Source organism: Macaca thibetana, chromosome 8 (assembly GCF_024542745.1).
Source record: "Macaca thibetana thibetana isolate TM-01 chromosome 8, ASM2454274v1, whole genome shotgun sequence".
NCBI classification, from domain to species: Eukaryota; Metazoa; Chordata; class Mammalia; order Primates; family Cercopithecidae; genus Macaca; species Macaca thibetana.
In genome coordinates this window covers 12,953,973-12,968,769 of record NC_065585.1, presented here as the reverse complement: position 1 = coordinate 12,968,769, position 14,797 = coordinate 12,953,973, and the positions used below count along the sequence as shown (strand labels likewise).

The 14,797-nt window shown below is 45.5% G+C and overlaps 1 protein-coding gene across 1 annotated transcript in view; it reads right to left on the bottom strand.

The window, feature by feature from the left end:
- The window catches only part of KCNQ3 (potassium voltage-gated channel subfamily Q member 3), a 360,731-nt gene that overhangs the window by 49,948 nt on the left and 295,986 nt on the right, over positions 1-14,797 (bottom strand). Inside the window, exons 2-6 of the mRNA XM_050801594.1 lie at positions 11,744-11,834; positions 9,911-10,037; positions 6,134-6,306; positions 1,393-1,548; positions 176-286 (exon numbers count right to left, since the gene is read on the bottom strand). Of these exons, the coding sequence (XP_050657551.1) occupies positions 176-286; positions 1,393-1,548; positions 6,134-6,306; positions 9,911-10,037; positions 11,744-11,834 (658 nt within the window). The remainder of the gene's footprint in view (positions 1-175; positions 287-1,392; positions 1,549-6,133; positions 6,307-9,910; positions 10,038-11,743; positions 11,835-14,797) is intronic.

The following is a 14,797-nucleotide window of genomic DNA, read 5'->3' as shown; positions in this document are numbered from 1 at the left end:
AAAGGAAAGCAGCAGGGCCCATGGCAGAAAAGCAGGATCATCATGCTTAAGGGAATGGCTAGGGAGTTAGTAGGGTATGAGAGGATAGAAGATGAGACTGGAAAGCTGAGCTGGGGCCAGGTGGTAAGGGGTCCTGCACGTCACATTGGGGATGTCATATATCAAAGGTACTTACTGCTGGAAGGGCAAAAAAGGAGACGCCAATTAAGGAAAAGGTGGCAGCAATCAGACGGCCTTCCCATGTTTTGGGTGTCTTGTCTCCATAGCCAATGGTGGCCAGTGTGATCTGAAGAGGGAAGAGTTCAGACATGGAGTACCCCATGGAGAGGAATTTCAGGAAAATGTCAACTGAGCTCTACCTGTAAGCCTCTCTATCAGCTTGGGCAATGCTCCCATTTATAACAAGGTTCCCTCAGGAGAAAAGATACCAAGTACCTAGTAACTTATATGGATGCCTTGAAACTTGTTGATAAGTTAAGGGTTTCCTACCTTAGTCAATCAGTCAACAAATATTTCAATAATTACAAATGCATATGTACACGAGCATTCATGTGTGTGTATATTTGCGAATTTGTGATTTTATTTATAGCCATGTTTGTGAATATATGTGTGCTTGTGAGTATATATGTATGTATTGTATATACATGTGTGCATGTCTAATGTCTGTGTATGTGTCTATTCTGGTGTGTTTAGTATATTCCTGTGTGTGTTTACATGTTTATGTTATCAGTATACGTGTACTTATGCGTGTGTATCTGCATGTGAAAGGCAGGATTATCAGAGCAGTTGACAGTGTGGCCTCCAGAGCCTAACTGTCTGACTTCAAATCCCAGGTTAGCCACTTACTGGCTGAAAGACCGTAAAGTTACTTAACTTCTTTATGCCTCAGTTTCCCTATTTTTAAAAAGAGCTAATGATAGAAGTTGTTTGAGTTTATAGTAGGTTAGTGAAAGTAAAGCACCCAGAGACATGCTCTGGAGCAAAGCAAGCCTTCAGTGAATGCCAGCTTAAGTACTGTGTGTCCTTGTGGGTGTACGGTTGTGCACACACAGGTCTGTGTGAGCACACATGTGTATCTGTCACTGGGTTTGTTTGCACAAGCATGGCTTGGCTGAAAATAGCCTATGACTGGTAAGACTAGGTCCCTAAACGACCATGCAACCAGGCTCTTCCAGGCCCCGGCTTCTTATAAAGGCTAGAGAAAAGTCAATTCCAAGTGCACGCCCTGAAGGAGGGTCTCCTGTCAGCAGGTTCCAAGCTGAAACAGGTCTAGCTCTTACTTCTGACTGCAGAATGCAGCTGCCTGGCTGAACATGCTCACGTGATGCCCTCCACCTCTCTCTGACTCTGATGGTCAATCCCACAGAGTTGGCCTCCAAGGTAGTGACTCACCAGGCCCCACCACAGGGCATCTGCATAGGTCTCAAACTCCTCTTTCATCTCCTCTCCTTGTGCATCCACTTCTGGGACATCTTTCTCAACCAGGTAGACAAGAAATGAAGAAAGGATGAGTGTCAGGAAACCGATGTACCAGGCGGTGATGAGTTCCTGAAAGAATCAGGCGTGGACATGAAAATTGGTCACTGGGGAGTCATTGAGTGGATGCTGGAGCCAGACACACCAGAGTTAGAGTCCAAGTTCACCAGCTCTGTGACTGTGGCCAAATCACTCACCTTCTCTGATCTTCATCTTCCATCACTGTAAAATGGGATCAGTAACATGGTAGTTATTTCATCACTAATTAACAGAACAAGTGTATGGCTCCAAGAGGAGAGGAAGATTTCTAGCTAAGGGCCACTTCAATATCACACCTGAAGACGCTTCAGAGGAAGGCAAGACGGCAGGAGGAAGTGGCTGCTGCTTCTGATATAAGGCTCAGGACTCAGGAGACTCGGGTCTATGCAGGACTGTGTGGAGCCAGGAGAAAGCTCAGTACAACCAGGAAAGCAGCAGCAAGCCAGAGGCAGCACTGCATAGTGGACAGGGCTGTGGACAGAGACCCAGCCCTGACACCAGTTTATGGTGTGGCCATGGGCAGATTCTCCTCTTCTCCTAAATGTTAGTATCCTCATTTTTTACATGGAGGGACAGAGCCACAGAGTTCCTGAAATCGTCATGTGTACCACTGCTGAAATGCAGCTTTACATTAAATATTGATTTAGAGCCTATGCAAAAGAAGCAAAAGAAGGCATACAGCCTGTAATTTCATGGATATTGTCACATGATAGACTAGGACATATGACTAAGTAAACAAGAGTAAGGTGATTTAATGAAAAGTGCTAAGTAATAGTCAGGATGGTATGGACGGAAACTTCAATGAAGTTTCAAAACCCCTAATGGAGACAAGACCTAATGCTCCTTCCAGCTCCAACTTTCTCTCTTTCTCTCATTCTATTCCAGTTTCAAGGTTTATCATAGTAGGTTGGGCAGGAAGAAAGGCAAGGTTATGGGTAAACACAATATGGAGATTTAAGACTGTCTGTCATTCTTGCTGAGTCATCTCAGAGAACAAAGTTGTTCACATTGGTATCTTTCCTATATCTGACCATCTGCAGTCAGTCAACTGGCCCTTCTGGGCCAGTAGAATCTTCCTGACAGGGTTGCTTCCTGCCTCCCTGCAGGACTTGGCTCACATGGGTCCTGCAGTCTGAATAGTCCTCCTACAATGGGACCAACCAAAGAGCATGGAGTCATCTTCAGACTCATGTCACCTCCACTATGAAATTTTTCTAATGTTTGTTTCCCCAATGAAAGATAGAGTTCAGCTCTGGTTCCTTTATTCCCTCCCCATTTTCTAAACATACTTCTCCAAGCCTCCAACATTTTATTATGCTCACTTGCTATTATGCTCTGGCCTTGCCCACAGCATCACACACATGTTGTACTGGTATGAGTTTGTTCTATAGCAGAGGGGTTTGCTTAGATGATACAGGCAACCCAGCCAGCCATTCCCTTTGGTGAGCGAGGTTCTGTGCTGCAGGGAATTTGAGAACAGAAAGGTGCACGGACTAGTCCTTCCCCAGTGATTGCCTGAGCGTAAGCCTCTTGCTTGTGGAGTGTGGTCCTACTGCTTATATGTTTTTTCATACCCTCTGGCCCCCAAATGCAAGTCAGAAGTTTCATCTGGCACTTAGGCAAAGAAATAGTTGTCTGTTTCTGTGTGCACATAAAAACTGACTGTTCTAGATTAATAAGGGATGGTATAACAGTTACCAAAAAGGAGTGAAAGTGGGTCCTAATTCTGTACTTTATAGTCATTTACTTTGCAGTTATTTCAAATAATTCTGACTTTATACAATTTTTGCCAGCAGCTCTGTGGCAGAACCTGTGACTGTTCCCCAACAGGTAGCTCCTGAACCTGCTGAGGCTCCCCTGCAGTCAAGTTGAGGCTAAGGTACTGGGGTTCAGCCAATATGGGAAAGTGATGAGAGTGAATCCCTCCTTGTCCCTTAAATCCATTCTGCAGGATTCTCCAGGTTCCTCTCCCCTGCTTTGGTGACTCAAGTCCTCATATTCAAGACGGATGGGGCCCACCCAGCACACATCAGATACAGTGAGAGCCAGGAGATGTCTAGGTTTTTGTGCTGGGTGGTGGGAGCTCTAGGGCTCATTTATTTTGGGAGGAGAACCTGACCTATCCTCTAGTGAACGCATTAACTTTGAAAGTTTAACCCTGTGCAACAGAGCCTCCCACACTTCATCTTTGAGTGCCCAGAAGACCCAGCCATTGAACCCGGCCCAGAGTACAATGAAGAGATGAATGAAGAAGTGAATTGATAAATGTCCATTTGCCGGTACTATTGGTGATTCCCTTGGGGAAGAGCTTCCTCCCCGCTCTGGTAGCACAGGCTTTCAGGAGGACTCACAACATGCACTTTGGAGTCTAACAAGAGCCTGTAAATCTAAGTTTGTATGCAGAGAACTCTGCTCCAGAGCCTTTCCCCACTCCTGGGAAAGAGTATCTGCCTCACTGGGGTCTGGCTACAGTGCAAGACCATATTTACTGAGGAATTACATCACAAACTTCCAATGGTCTCTGGTAATTACATGGCAAAAGCCAGCAGGCACTGGGGATCTGTTATAATCTGGAGGAACACAGCACAAGGGCCTAAACCAGCAATTTTTAGCACCAGTGTTGACCAGAACTGTGAATCAACTCAGCTCCATGGATACGGGTTATGGCTGAACCCATAGGGGTTTTATTAATGTGTCCTTTGATAAAAGATAAAATAGAAGGTCAGGAGGAAGAAAAGGGCCTGTAAAGGATGCTCTGACCTCAATGATTCTGCAGCCAGAAGCAGCACAGACGAAAAATAAAACACAGATGGCAAGAAATTACATTCTAAGCTGAAAGATTCCCAGGTATTTTATACTTTCACTCCATTTTATGTCTATACTTGTATGTATGGTATGTGGGGAACAGCATATTCAGAATAATAAACATTACTATTAATGAGCACCTATGACTTACCAGGCATTTAAATGCACCTTTTCTCGCATGAGCACCCAGGAGGATTCACATTTTTACCACTGAGGAAGCTCATGAAAATAGAATGACATCTTTAAGGCTTTCTGGCTGGAAGGTGGCAGAGCTGAATTTTGAGCCAAGTTGCCGTCTGACTCCCAAGCTCATATTCTACTCTGAGATGCGATCTCATAGGAAACCACTACCCCTTCAACGTTATCTAGGCGCATCCTTGAGACAGAAGAACCAGAAGTTGTGTGGGTATGTTTTGGAGGTGTCCAGCTACAGGTGGCATGGTCATGTTAACATGCATAAGGAAAACTCTAAGCTCCTTAATGTTAAACTGCCCAGGGCTCACTGCCTCAGGTCCAGCTCCCCAGAAACAGAACCCGAGAAAGGGATTTCAGTGTTAGTGACACATTTGCATGTAATCATTGAGGAAATGGTCACAGGGCTCCTATTAAAAGGGACCTAGGTGGGACAACAGCAGCATCTATTATGCCTGCCATGGTGGGTGCAAAAAGATACTCTCTTGGGAAGCAAGGTAAACTTGGCTTTGTACCCCCAAAGAACATCCATCCCAGGGATTTCTCCTTCTGATTTCTCCTCTCGGGATTTTTTTTCTGCCTGAGCTGAGACACAGGGGTTTTTCTTCATTCCTCCAGAATCCAGTTAAAGCAGCTAGATTAAAACAAAGTGCTACCAAAGACCTGGGCTAAGAATAGGAAAGAAACACAGGCAGTACCATGAATCCAAATGAACTGGATTCTGGCTGCTTGGGTTCCACACCTGCTCAACCACATGGGGCTCTGGAAAAGAAATGGACTGAGTTCCACCCCTCCTGGATTCTGATCTACTTGGGAGAGGTGAGCACCACCATAGCCAGCAGGAAACCACTGGACACAGACCCTAGAAGTGGACTGCTATGGTTTGTGTCCCACTGTGTGACCTTGAGCAGGTACTTCCTCTTTCTGTGTTTTCTTCCTTATCAGTGTAATGGGGTGGCAATAGTGCCTGATTCATGAGGTGAGTTAGTCCTTGTCAAGCACTAAGTTGTAGGCACTGTGCTTTGGGCTTTATATAATGCTTGCAACTGGACAATCTCTATGAGCTGGGTACCTTCTCAGTGCTCGTCACATATCAATTCATTTCATCTTCATCTAACCCTGTGAGGTCAGTGCATTATTATTCTAACTTTATAAATGCAGGAACCGAGGCACAAAAAATTCTCAACGTCACAGAGGCAGAGTTCAGATTCAAACCAGCCTGTGTGATTCCCAAGCCTTTTTCTCCCGCTGCATGTGGCCTTGAATGAGCTCATTCCATCCTCTCAAAACTCTGAAGAAATAGGCATTATCATCCCTATTTTAAAAGTGAGAAAACTGAGGGCCAAAGAGGGCTGAGCAAGTTGGCCAAAGTCATTTGCATATGGTGGAGCCGATACTTAAGCTCAGCTCCACCTGTTCCTGCTCCCTGCACCACACCTGCTCATGCCCCCACCCCAGCCCCGTCGCTTCCTGTTCCTCCTCCTCCTCTTGCTCTTTGTCGTTATCATCAAGGGTGGCAGAATGACTGCCTTCTGGGGACACTGTAAAGGAAGGGATGCCATGGAAGGGCACAGGTGGGTGGGAAGCCCATGTGGTCTTGTAGCTTCTCCACCACACTTACTTTGCTGTGGGCACAGATGGCCGAGCCCAGAAGCTTCCAGGTGCCGCCTCTCCGATCCATCCGCAGCATGCGCAGGATCTGCAGGAAGCGCAGGCTTCGCAGGGAGGTGGCCAGAACATTGCCTTGGTTTCCCACAGCAACCACTGGCACAGAGGCAATCAGCACAAAGATGTCTGGGAGAGAGGACAGACAGAGTGGGAGGGAAGAGGGAAAGGAAGGTCAAGCGAAAGCACTGGCATCATCATAGGTGTTGTTTGCTGGCAGATCAGCATGTGCCAAGCAGTGGGACAATCTGAGCATTGCTGTTGAATCTTGCCACCAACCACACATGGTAAGTGAGATTATTCCCTCGTGACTGATGAGGAAGCTGAAGCTCTGAGCCTGAGTGCCTTTCCAAGGCCACCTGGCCAGAAGTAGTTGGGTTGGGATTGGAAATAGGCCTACCGCACTTTAATGCTGGCTGCAGAGCAGCAATTCACCAAGGCCCCCCGCAGTGTGGTCCTTGAGATTCACTCTGGGGCCCCCAGAGGAGATCTGCAACTGCTCAGTCTATGGAGGTGAAGCCTGACACTCAGACACTGTTTCCATTTGTGTTTCTCCTAAAAGCATCACCTGAGGTAGGAACTTGGGTTCAAGTAACTTACTGGAAGATGATCTTAGGAAGTAGAAGTGATGGCAGAAAGAGAGAGAATGTAAAAAAACACAGACACACACACAATGTAAGGGGGTGTTATCAAGGTCACTGTTGAGTCCTTTGAGTTGTAGACAGACTTCCCAAGATTATCCATCTGAAAAACGGAAGGCTGGGACATCTGTTTCTTGCCTCCTGCTGGTTGAGGGTCATCCATAGCATTGTCAACACCCCCACACATGTGAGCTATACTGGCCCAGTGATTTCCCTAAGCTTGAGAGAAGGCCTTGGGGTAGATTGTGGAAAGAAGATAGGCTCAGCCATGACGTGGGATGCTGGTAACAGGAGATGGCATGAAAATGTCCACTACAGACATTTCAGAGATGGAACAAGGGGACGAGACACTTGAGATGGTTAATTAGGCTCTTGACATCAAATCATCTAGTATGGAAGAGGGAGGAACTGATCTCTTTTCTATTTCCTTGTTGTAGTCAATTCCCATATCAATTATCACCCTACTTTCCTGCAGACAGTTACCAAGTAAAAAGGACCACATGGCCAAGTAAATTTGGGGAAAAACTCCATTAAGTTGGTTTAAAAAAATTATTAGTGTTATTTATTTTCAGTGTCATTACTTTTTTTTATTTAAACATAATAATTGTACATATTTATGGGGTTTGCAGGGCTTCACAGAGTCTTTAATCTGCAGATACACACTGTGGTTCTCAATTTTACAAGTGAAGTATAGTCTTTCCCAAAATATTTTGACCACAGAACTACTTTTTTGCAAGGGCTCCAGGGGTTCCAGGAAATACACTTAAAGAAATATTTGTCCACTGGGAAAAGTCCAAGCTCTGCAAAGCCTTCTGTGATCTGGCTCCTGGGAATCTGCCAGAAGCCTTTGTAGTTCATTGAGCACATATCTCCATATCTTCGTGTGTTCTGGTCTCTCAGCTTGGAATAACCTCCTCAACTCATATCAAGTCACATTTGCCAAAAAGCTGGTCTTTCCTACCTTGTTAAAGTGTCCCCCAGGTGTACCTGACCTTTGGAAAAACCTAGGGGTCAAACCTCTGGATACTGATACATCTGCATCATTTGCCAGGCTTCTCAGATTATCTGTGCAAAACTATCCATGTATAATGCTTGTAGAGAAAACAAAAGAACGCCAAGATGTGTAGTAAACACTATGGTCTAAGACGCTCCATGAGGCATTTCTGAACCATTTTTACTCAAAATGGCAGGGTCTGAGACTGCCTTGAGTATGAAGGCCATCATGTTCATGGGTGTGATAACCATACTCTTCTCTAAAACAGAGAAAGACAATATTTCCCATAGGGCCACATTATGGAAGAAGTGGATGTGAGTACACTGGAAAACATGGCAACACTAAGCAAGGACCGTGTGATACTGAGGCCCAGCCTCATCTCCCCAGGGAGGGTGGAGGGAGACCTGGAGCTCTGTGACTGCAACTGATCTTAAAATAGTGGATATTGCCCCATGGGGGATGCACCTGTCCTGCAGGGGTCTGGGCTCCATCTGTTGGGATGTTCTCAAACTGGGAAGGAGTCCTTTTGAATGTGGGCACAGTCCATCATAAAGCTCAGTCCACCCACACACTCAGAACTTCTGGTCAGCCTTGGATCGGTTACGCCAAAGAAGAAAAATAAGCCTGCTTAATTGTATTGCACTTGCAAAAAACTTGGAAGGAGGAAAAGGAGAGAGGAAAGAAAGAAAAGTGGGGATTAGATACCGAAAGAGGGCAAAGGAAGAGAGAAGAAATATGAAAAAATCATCAAAAAGTCCTCCAACATTGCACACACACACACACACTCACTCACATACCTCCCATACATTCAAAATGCTGAGAAAAACCCCCAAACCTCATAAGTCCAACCTTAGCAGTAGATGGGAATAGGGCAGAGACTTCAGCTGGGAGTAGGCAAGACAATGCAACTCTAGGCTGCATGGAGAGAAGCCTGGCACCTGGGACAAAGGATATGGTCCAGCTCTTCTCTGAACTGGCTGTCCATCCCCGAATGACTGTGTTCAGTCTTGGGAATGAGTTTTCAAAAGTAAAGTGAAGAATGAGTAGCATGCTCAGAGCAGAGGGAGTACGATGCTGAGAATGCATGACGTAAGGTAAGTGGAAGCCACTGATAACATTGTTTCTTGGTAAAAGAAGACTCTTCTGGAGTGGAGAGGAGGAATAAAATGTCTAGACTCAAATACCTGAAGAGTGTCAGAGGAGTTAAAATAAGATAAATGCCTGGATAAGTGGTGAGCACCTTGTGACTAGGGGCACGCAAGCAGAGCCCAGGTGACCACTTAACTGCTGCTGCTGGGGACTGGAGCATCAGACACAATGGTAAGTTGGACTAAATGCCTTTGGAGGTCCTTTCAGCCCTGACACTATGATCCTGTAATTCTAACCTTCCCATGGATTTGAAGCTCCAAGATTCCTATCCATCACTCAAGGAGATTTTGTCCTGTGAATCCACAGATTTTAGTCCACACTGAACTAGTAGGCTGGGGAGAGCGTCCACCTTCTCTACTATCAAACTGCCTGCACACAAATGGAAGGATTCCAGTGACACCTCTCAAAGCAACCATTGGATTAAGAAGCAAGACCACACCTGGGTGTTAGGACAGAATCCGCTCTTTCCTGCATGACTGAAAAATGACTCAGCTCTGTGATCCTCTGTTTCTATTTCTGTACAATGGACATAACATGATGCTGTAGAAGTAGATTCTCAGCCAGCCATGGTGTCACGCCTACAGCTTCCATCCCAACCCGTCTGGAAATCTGTGGAGAACTTTGATTGTCACAGCGACTGGGGGTGCTACTAGTCCAGGGACTGTAACCGGCTTGCTGCTCCACAACCCAATTGCCAAGAGTGACACCCTCCACCGCCAATTAAGAATCCCTGCCCTGTGCAGTCCTTATGAGGACCAGTCACAGAAGGAGGAATCTGACGACCCGGAAGGTTGACACTGTCCCTTCTTATCTAGGCAGTGTCAGGGGCTGGGCTGGCCTCCACAGTGCCACGTGATTTCCCAGAATAGCTGCTTAAACTTTTCTCAGAGAAACAATGCCCCAAAAGAAGAGAACTGAGGAGGCTGGGAGGCTCAGGGTCAGGACTTACCCAACATGCACAGGGGCTTCCTGGCAAACTTCAGTCGGCCCCGCCAGCCTTTGTATCGGCAGCAACACCCAGCAGCCCAGATCCTCAAAGCAAACTCAGCTCCAAAGATGAAAATAGCAAATGTCTCCTGCATGGAAGAGCATATGGAGAGGCACTGATTAACCAGGACCCACTTGTCGGGAGCTAGTGATTTCTAGTCGGAAGTTCTGAAGAACTCCATTTCTGTGTTGTTGCTGGTTGTCTGGTTGGCATGGATGGCTGGGGATGGGGGCGGGGAAGGTGAATGGGGAGAACAGGTCCATCACCGCCATTCAGTTCGGAGGCCTCCCGTCTTCATTGTGATGTGCTAACTGTCCTTAATGCTGCTAAACCTGGCACAGTGATTGCTTGTTCTTTTTTCTATGTTTTTCTTCCAACAGATCATTTTAAAAGTCCCTTTAATGAATGAAAAGCCCCCAAGAAGTGCAGTCGGGTTGAAAAGAGAGATACCAGCGAACACAATCTATTAATTCCACCCAGTGCCTGTACCCTGGCGTTGCTAATTGTGGCTAATGGTTATTAAGCCTGGCCCCCGGGCCAGACAGCCCCCAAAGTGTTTGACAATATTATTCTCATCTTACATTTTGAGAAACCAGGGCACAGAGTAGTTAAACAAGGTTTTCAAGGCTATGAAGTGGAGAAGAAGGGATCTCAGGCTCAAGTAACTCGGCAGCAGCGCCCAGGAGCTTAAGCACTCTCCAGGACACAGGGTCTCCCTTTCCTTCTGCAACTCCCTTGATAATCAGACACCAACACCTCTGCCTCTCTCTCTTTTGTGACCTCCCTGGGCCGCCTAAGGCACTGCTGCTTGACAACAATCCTCAGAGCCTAGTTCCTGGAGCTGGGTGCTTTCCAAGGAATTCCACACTGAGGTCTCAGCTCTGGGTCATGCCTTTGCAAACCCCTGCTCTCAGAAGGAAGTGCTGACTCTGGTGCCTTGCTGGCTTGCCCAGTGTGAGAAGAGGTCTCCACTATTTTAAAAGCTCTAACTAGGGGCCACACGACTGCCCTGTGTGCAGGATGGAGCCTCACCCCATGCAGTCGGCATTGCCCTGAAGAGGCAGGGCTGACTCCGAGTCATGCAAGGGTGTGGTCATTCAAGGGGCCAGTTGACCAGTGCTGTCCGGTGGCTACAGAAGCAGCAAACCCTTGCTAGAGCCTGCTCTCAACAAGGCACTGAGGCTGGGCCCAGCCTATGTCTGCATTTGCTGCTCACCTGACCTTATATATTTTGGGCAAGGACTTGAGCAAACAGAGTCAGGGGTACATTAGCTGACTTGCCCAAGAATTCTAACCCTACTCTGTTTCCATCACACCACCTGATGGAGGACAGAGAGTGAAAACAAATGGGGGCCCCAGGAGGGGAGATTTAGAGGTTTTAGGTATAAATGGAATTCTGCACCTGGCCTTGAAGAGAATGAGAGATCCTTGGAGTTTAGATTGTGGGATACCAGGAAAAAAAAGCAGAGACAGGTTTTAGAATGAAACATGCCTTTGTGTTAACTTTTAGAGGATTGGGAGGCTGTATTTTATAATTTAATAACATGCACTGGTTTTTGCTTTGACTTTATTTCCCATTCTCACTAATGTGGAATAGCAAATATTTACCAGGAATGCCATTCTTCACTCCACATGTGCCCATGGCGGAGTGCCCAAAGGGAGGCTTTGCTTTTCCTTGGGCCTGGACTTGACTGGAAGCTGCAACCAGTCAGGGAGGAGTGTACCCAAGGGCAACCTCCTTTTCATCACTGTGGAAGCCCAACCAGAAGCATTTACCCCAGAATGCAATCTTACCAGTAACAGAAGCCAGTCTCCCGAGACAGTCTCATACTCCTTGAACGTGGTCAGGACAGCCAGAATCAAGCACCCAAGGACAATCAGGAACCTAGAGGGAAAGAAAGAAAGAGACTAAGGAACCTTTGAGTCATGCTTGCTTTGAGGCTAAGATGGGGAAAGGTGTCTTCCAGGATGAAGCTGACATGTGCTTTATATGCTATCCCATTCAATCTTCATAACAAACCTGCAAGGCAGGCAGAAACAATCATCCCGGTTAGACAAAACAAGGTGAGAGAAGTTGACCAATGTGCATACTTTTACTTAACCAGCTAGTTAGTAGAATCAGCTAGTTATAATTTAAACCAGATCATCTCGTTCAAAACTGGAGGACATTGCTGAAATTCCAAAAGTCAAGACAACTTTTCAGAAGTCAATAAGAATATGAATTAATTTATAATGTGTTCTACACACATAGGACTGATTTAAAAATATACGAAAATGTTTTCTTAGAATGAAGAAAACACACATTTATTCCAAAGATTGAAAAATTCAGCAAAGGCTTCTGTCACCAAGTATGAATATTGTTCATATTTACAGTCAATTGATACAAAAGGAAAGAATCTCTTTCAATTTGGGATCTTTGGAATTGTTTTTGAAATGCTAGAAAGAAGAGGAACTACTACACTGAAGGATTCAGAATGCTGGTCCTTTAAAATTCACGGAGAGGTCACCTGGTTCATGCCCAGGCTCAGGCAGGAGCGAACTACAATTCTTTAAGAACGTTATCTTTATGAACTCTGTGAGAGGTGTGCGTGTGTGTGTGTGTGTGTGTGTGTGTGTGTGTGTGACAGAGAGAGAGAGAGAGAGAGAGTACATGTTTCATTGTTTCACCAAGGAAAATGGTTCTCCCTCTTGGTGGAGAGTCTTTGGCTTAGTTGTCAGTACCAGGTTCCCTGGATGTCCAATAGGGAATTTACAAGCTAGGGTTTATGGGTGAAGCCTGGTACTACATACTCTAAGCTCTCCTACTCCAGGTACTCTGGTTTTCTGCTCTACTTACGTTCTACCCATGCTTTTTTGACTTTTGTTCATTCATTCATTCAATATTTAAATGGCAGACACTGAGCATACAGAGCCGGAATTCAATGATGAATAAGCTCGATCTGTCCTCATGAGCTCACAGTCCAGATACACAGAAAGTTGTCTCATGGTGTGACCATAAGGACCATGATGTAAGGAGGATGGAAATGTCTCCTTCTGACCTTGGCTGGGACCAAGTTCTGCCTCTGACCCTTAGTGATCCTGATCATATTTTCTGATAAATAAACCTATTGATCTTCAGACCTGAATCTTTGTGTCTCCAATCATGCCCAGGAACCCAAACAAGATCCCCAACTCCTTCCTGTGTTTGGCCATTTTATGTGAAATTCGACTTTGACCCATGTTTGATATCTGCCTCCCCTAAGCCCCAAATCTTCACAGTTGATGATGATGATGGTGGAGGTGGTGGTGGTGGTGGTGGTGGTGATGATGTTGCTAATGGTGGTGCTGATGATGGTAACAACATCAGTAACTGTTACTACAACCTGCAAAGTTAGATATGACCATTCCTGTTTTAGAGATGAAGAAATTCATCACAAAGAATCACTACCATTAGGGTAACTATGCTGTCAGTAAAATGACCACCACAAAGCTTGGAGTCCAAAGACATGGGCTTAAAAGGAAGCTCTGGTGCTTTTTATGTGATTTTGAGCAGCTCATTGACTTGGCAGATCCCAGTCATTGGGGAATGAGAATAATGAATCTGCCTAGAGCTCACCATACCACGATTCTGAGGACTTCAGGAAATAATTGATGTGGGATATTTTTAAGTCAATTGTTGAGGATCATGGTGCTCTCATAGAAGCATGCTCATCATTGGCCAGTCAGGGGGCAGGGAACTTAATCACTCTCAGAAGATTCTGCAAGTCCACATTATGATTCACTCATGACCTTACTTTATTCATTCATAGGCTCTGTAAAGAAGACCTTGCTCACAATAATTTTCTTTCTCTTATGACCTGTGTGTTCTTAGACAAAATACAAAACATTTCTGAATCATGGTTTCCTTCTGTGTAAAATGAATCCAATTAAATGTCCATATCCTCCATTATTCAATGATGTAATCCATGTCAGGTGCCTGGAAAAGTTAGCCTTCAGTAAGACTTAACCATCATTTTATTGCAATTTAATACCAATTTATTTGGTGCTTCTTTTGTCGCAGACATAGTACTGGTTTTAAGGATACAAACATGAATAAAACCTATTCCTCATTATGCAAGCACTCCTTAATTCAATGTGGAAAAGAGGACAAATAATTACTGGAGAACGTGGTTGAGGTTATGACCCAAGTGTTCACATGCTTTGGGAGCATCGTGGAGGGGCTGTAACCAAGAGGCCGGAAGGAAATTCAAAGCTATGCTGCAGTTGACCATATGTCCAAGTTTATCCAGGACATTCCCTATTTTATGTGTTGACCTGGAGTCTGGACCCCTAGGCCTCATGAACAACATGTACGTGTGCAGGAGGTACAAAAGTTCATGGACAAAGAACCAGGTTTGATTTTTCTTAACAAGGAATGTGGGTCTTTTGTGATCTAGCCTTGCCCTCCTCACAGACTTGTCATCTCCCGCTGCTTCCCCACACCCAGACTGGTCATAGGAATGAGAGAACTTCCTCAAATTATCTGAGCCCATGTGCCTTCTGTCTTGGTGGTCCTCTTCCCTGCCCACTTTTGCCATATCTCCATCATTAACCTGCTAATGTCTTGGCAGCGCCAGTCATGCCTTGCCTCTAGAGCCTTCCCTGACCCCAGCAGCTCTCCACAGGCTCCCTTGTGTGATCTCATCCCTGGGATCCCAGAGCACCCTGATTCATTTCTACTCCAGCATGGACCACAAGCTGCTATCATCATGTAACTAACTGTTTGAGTACATCATGTGCTAAATAAAACATACTGTCTCCACACCTGAAAATAGACTCCTTTAAGGGAAGGAACTGCCTTTGCCTGGGGAAATTTATTGATCCGATTGA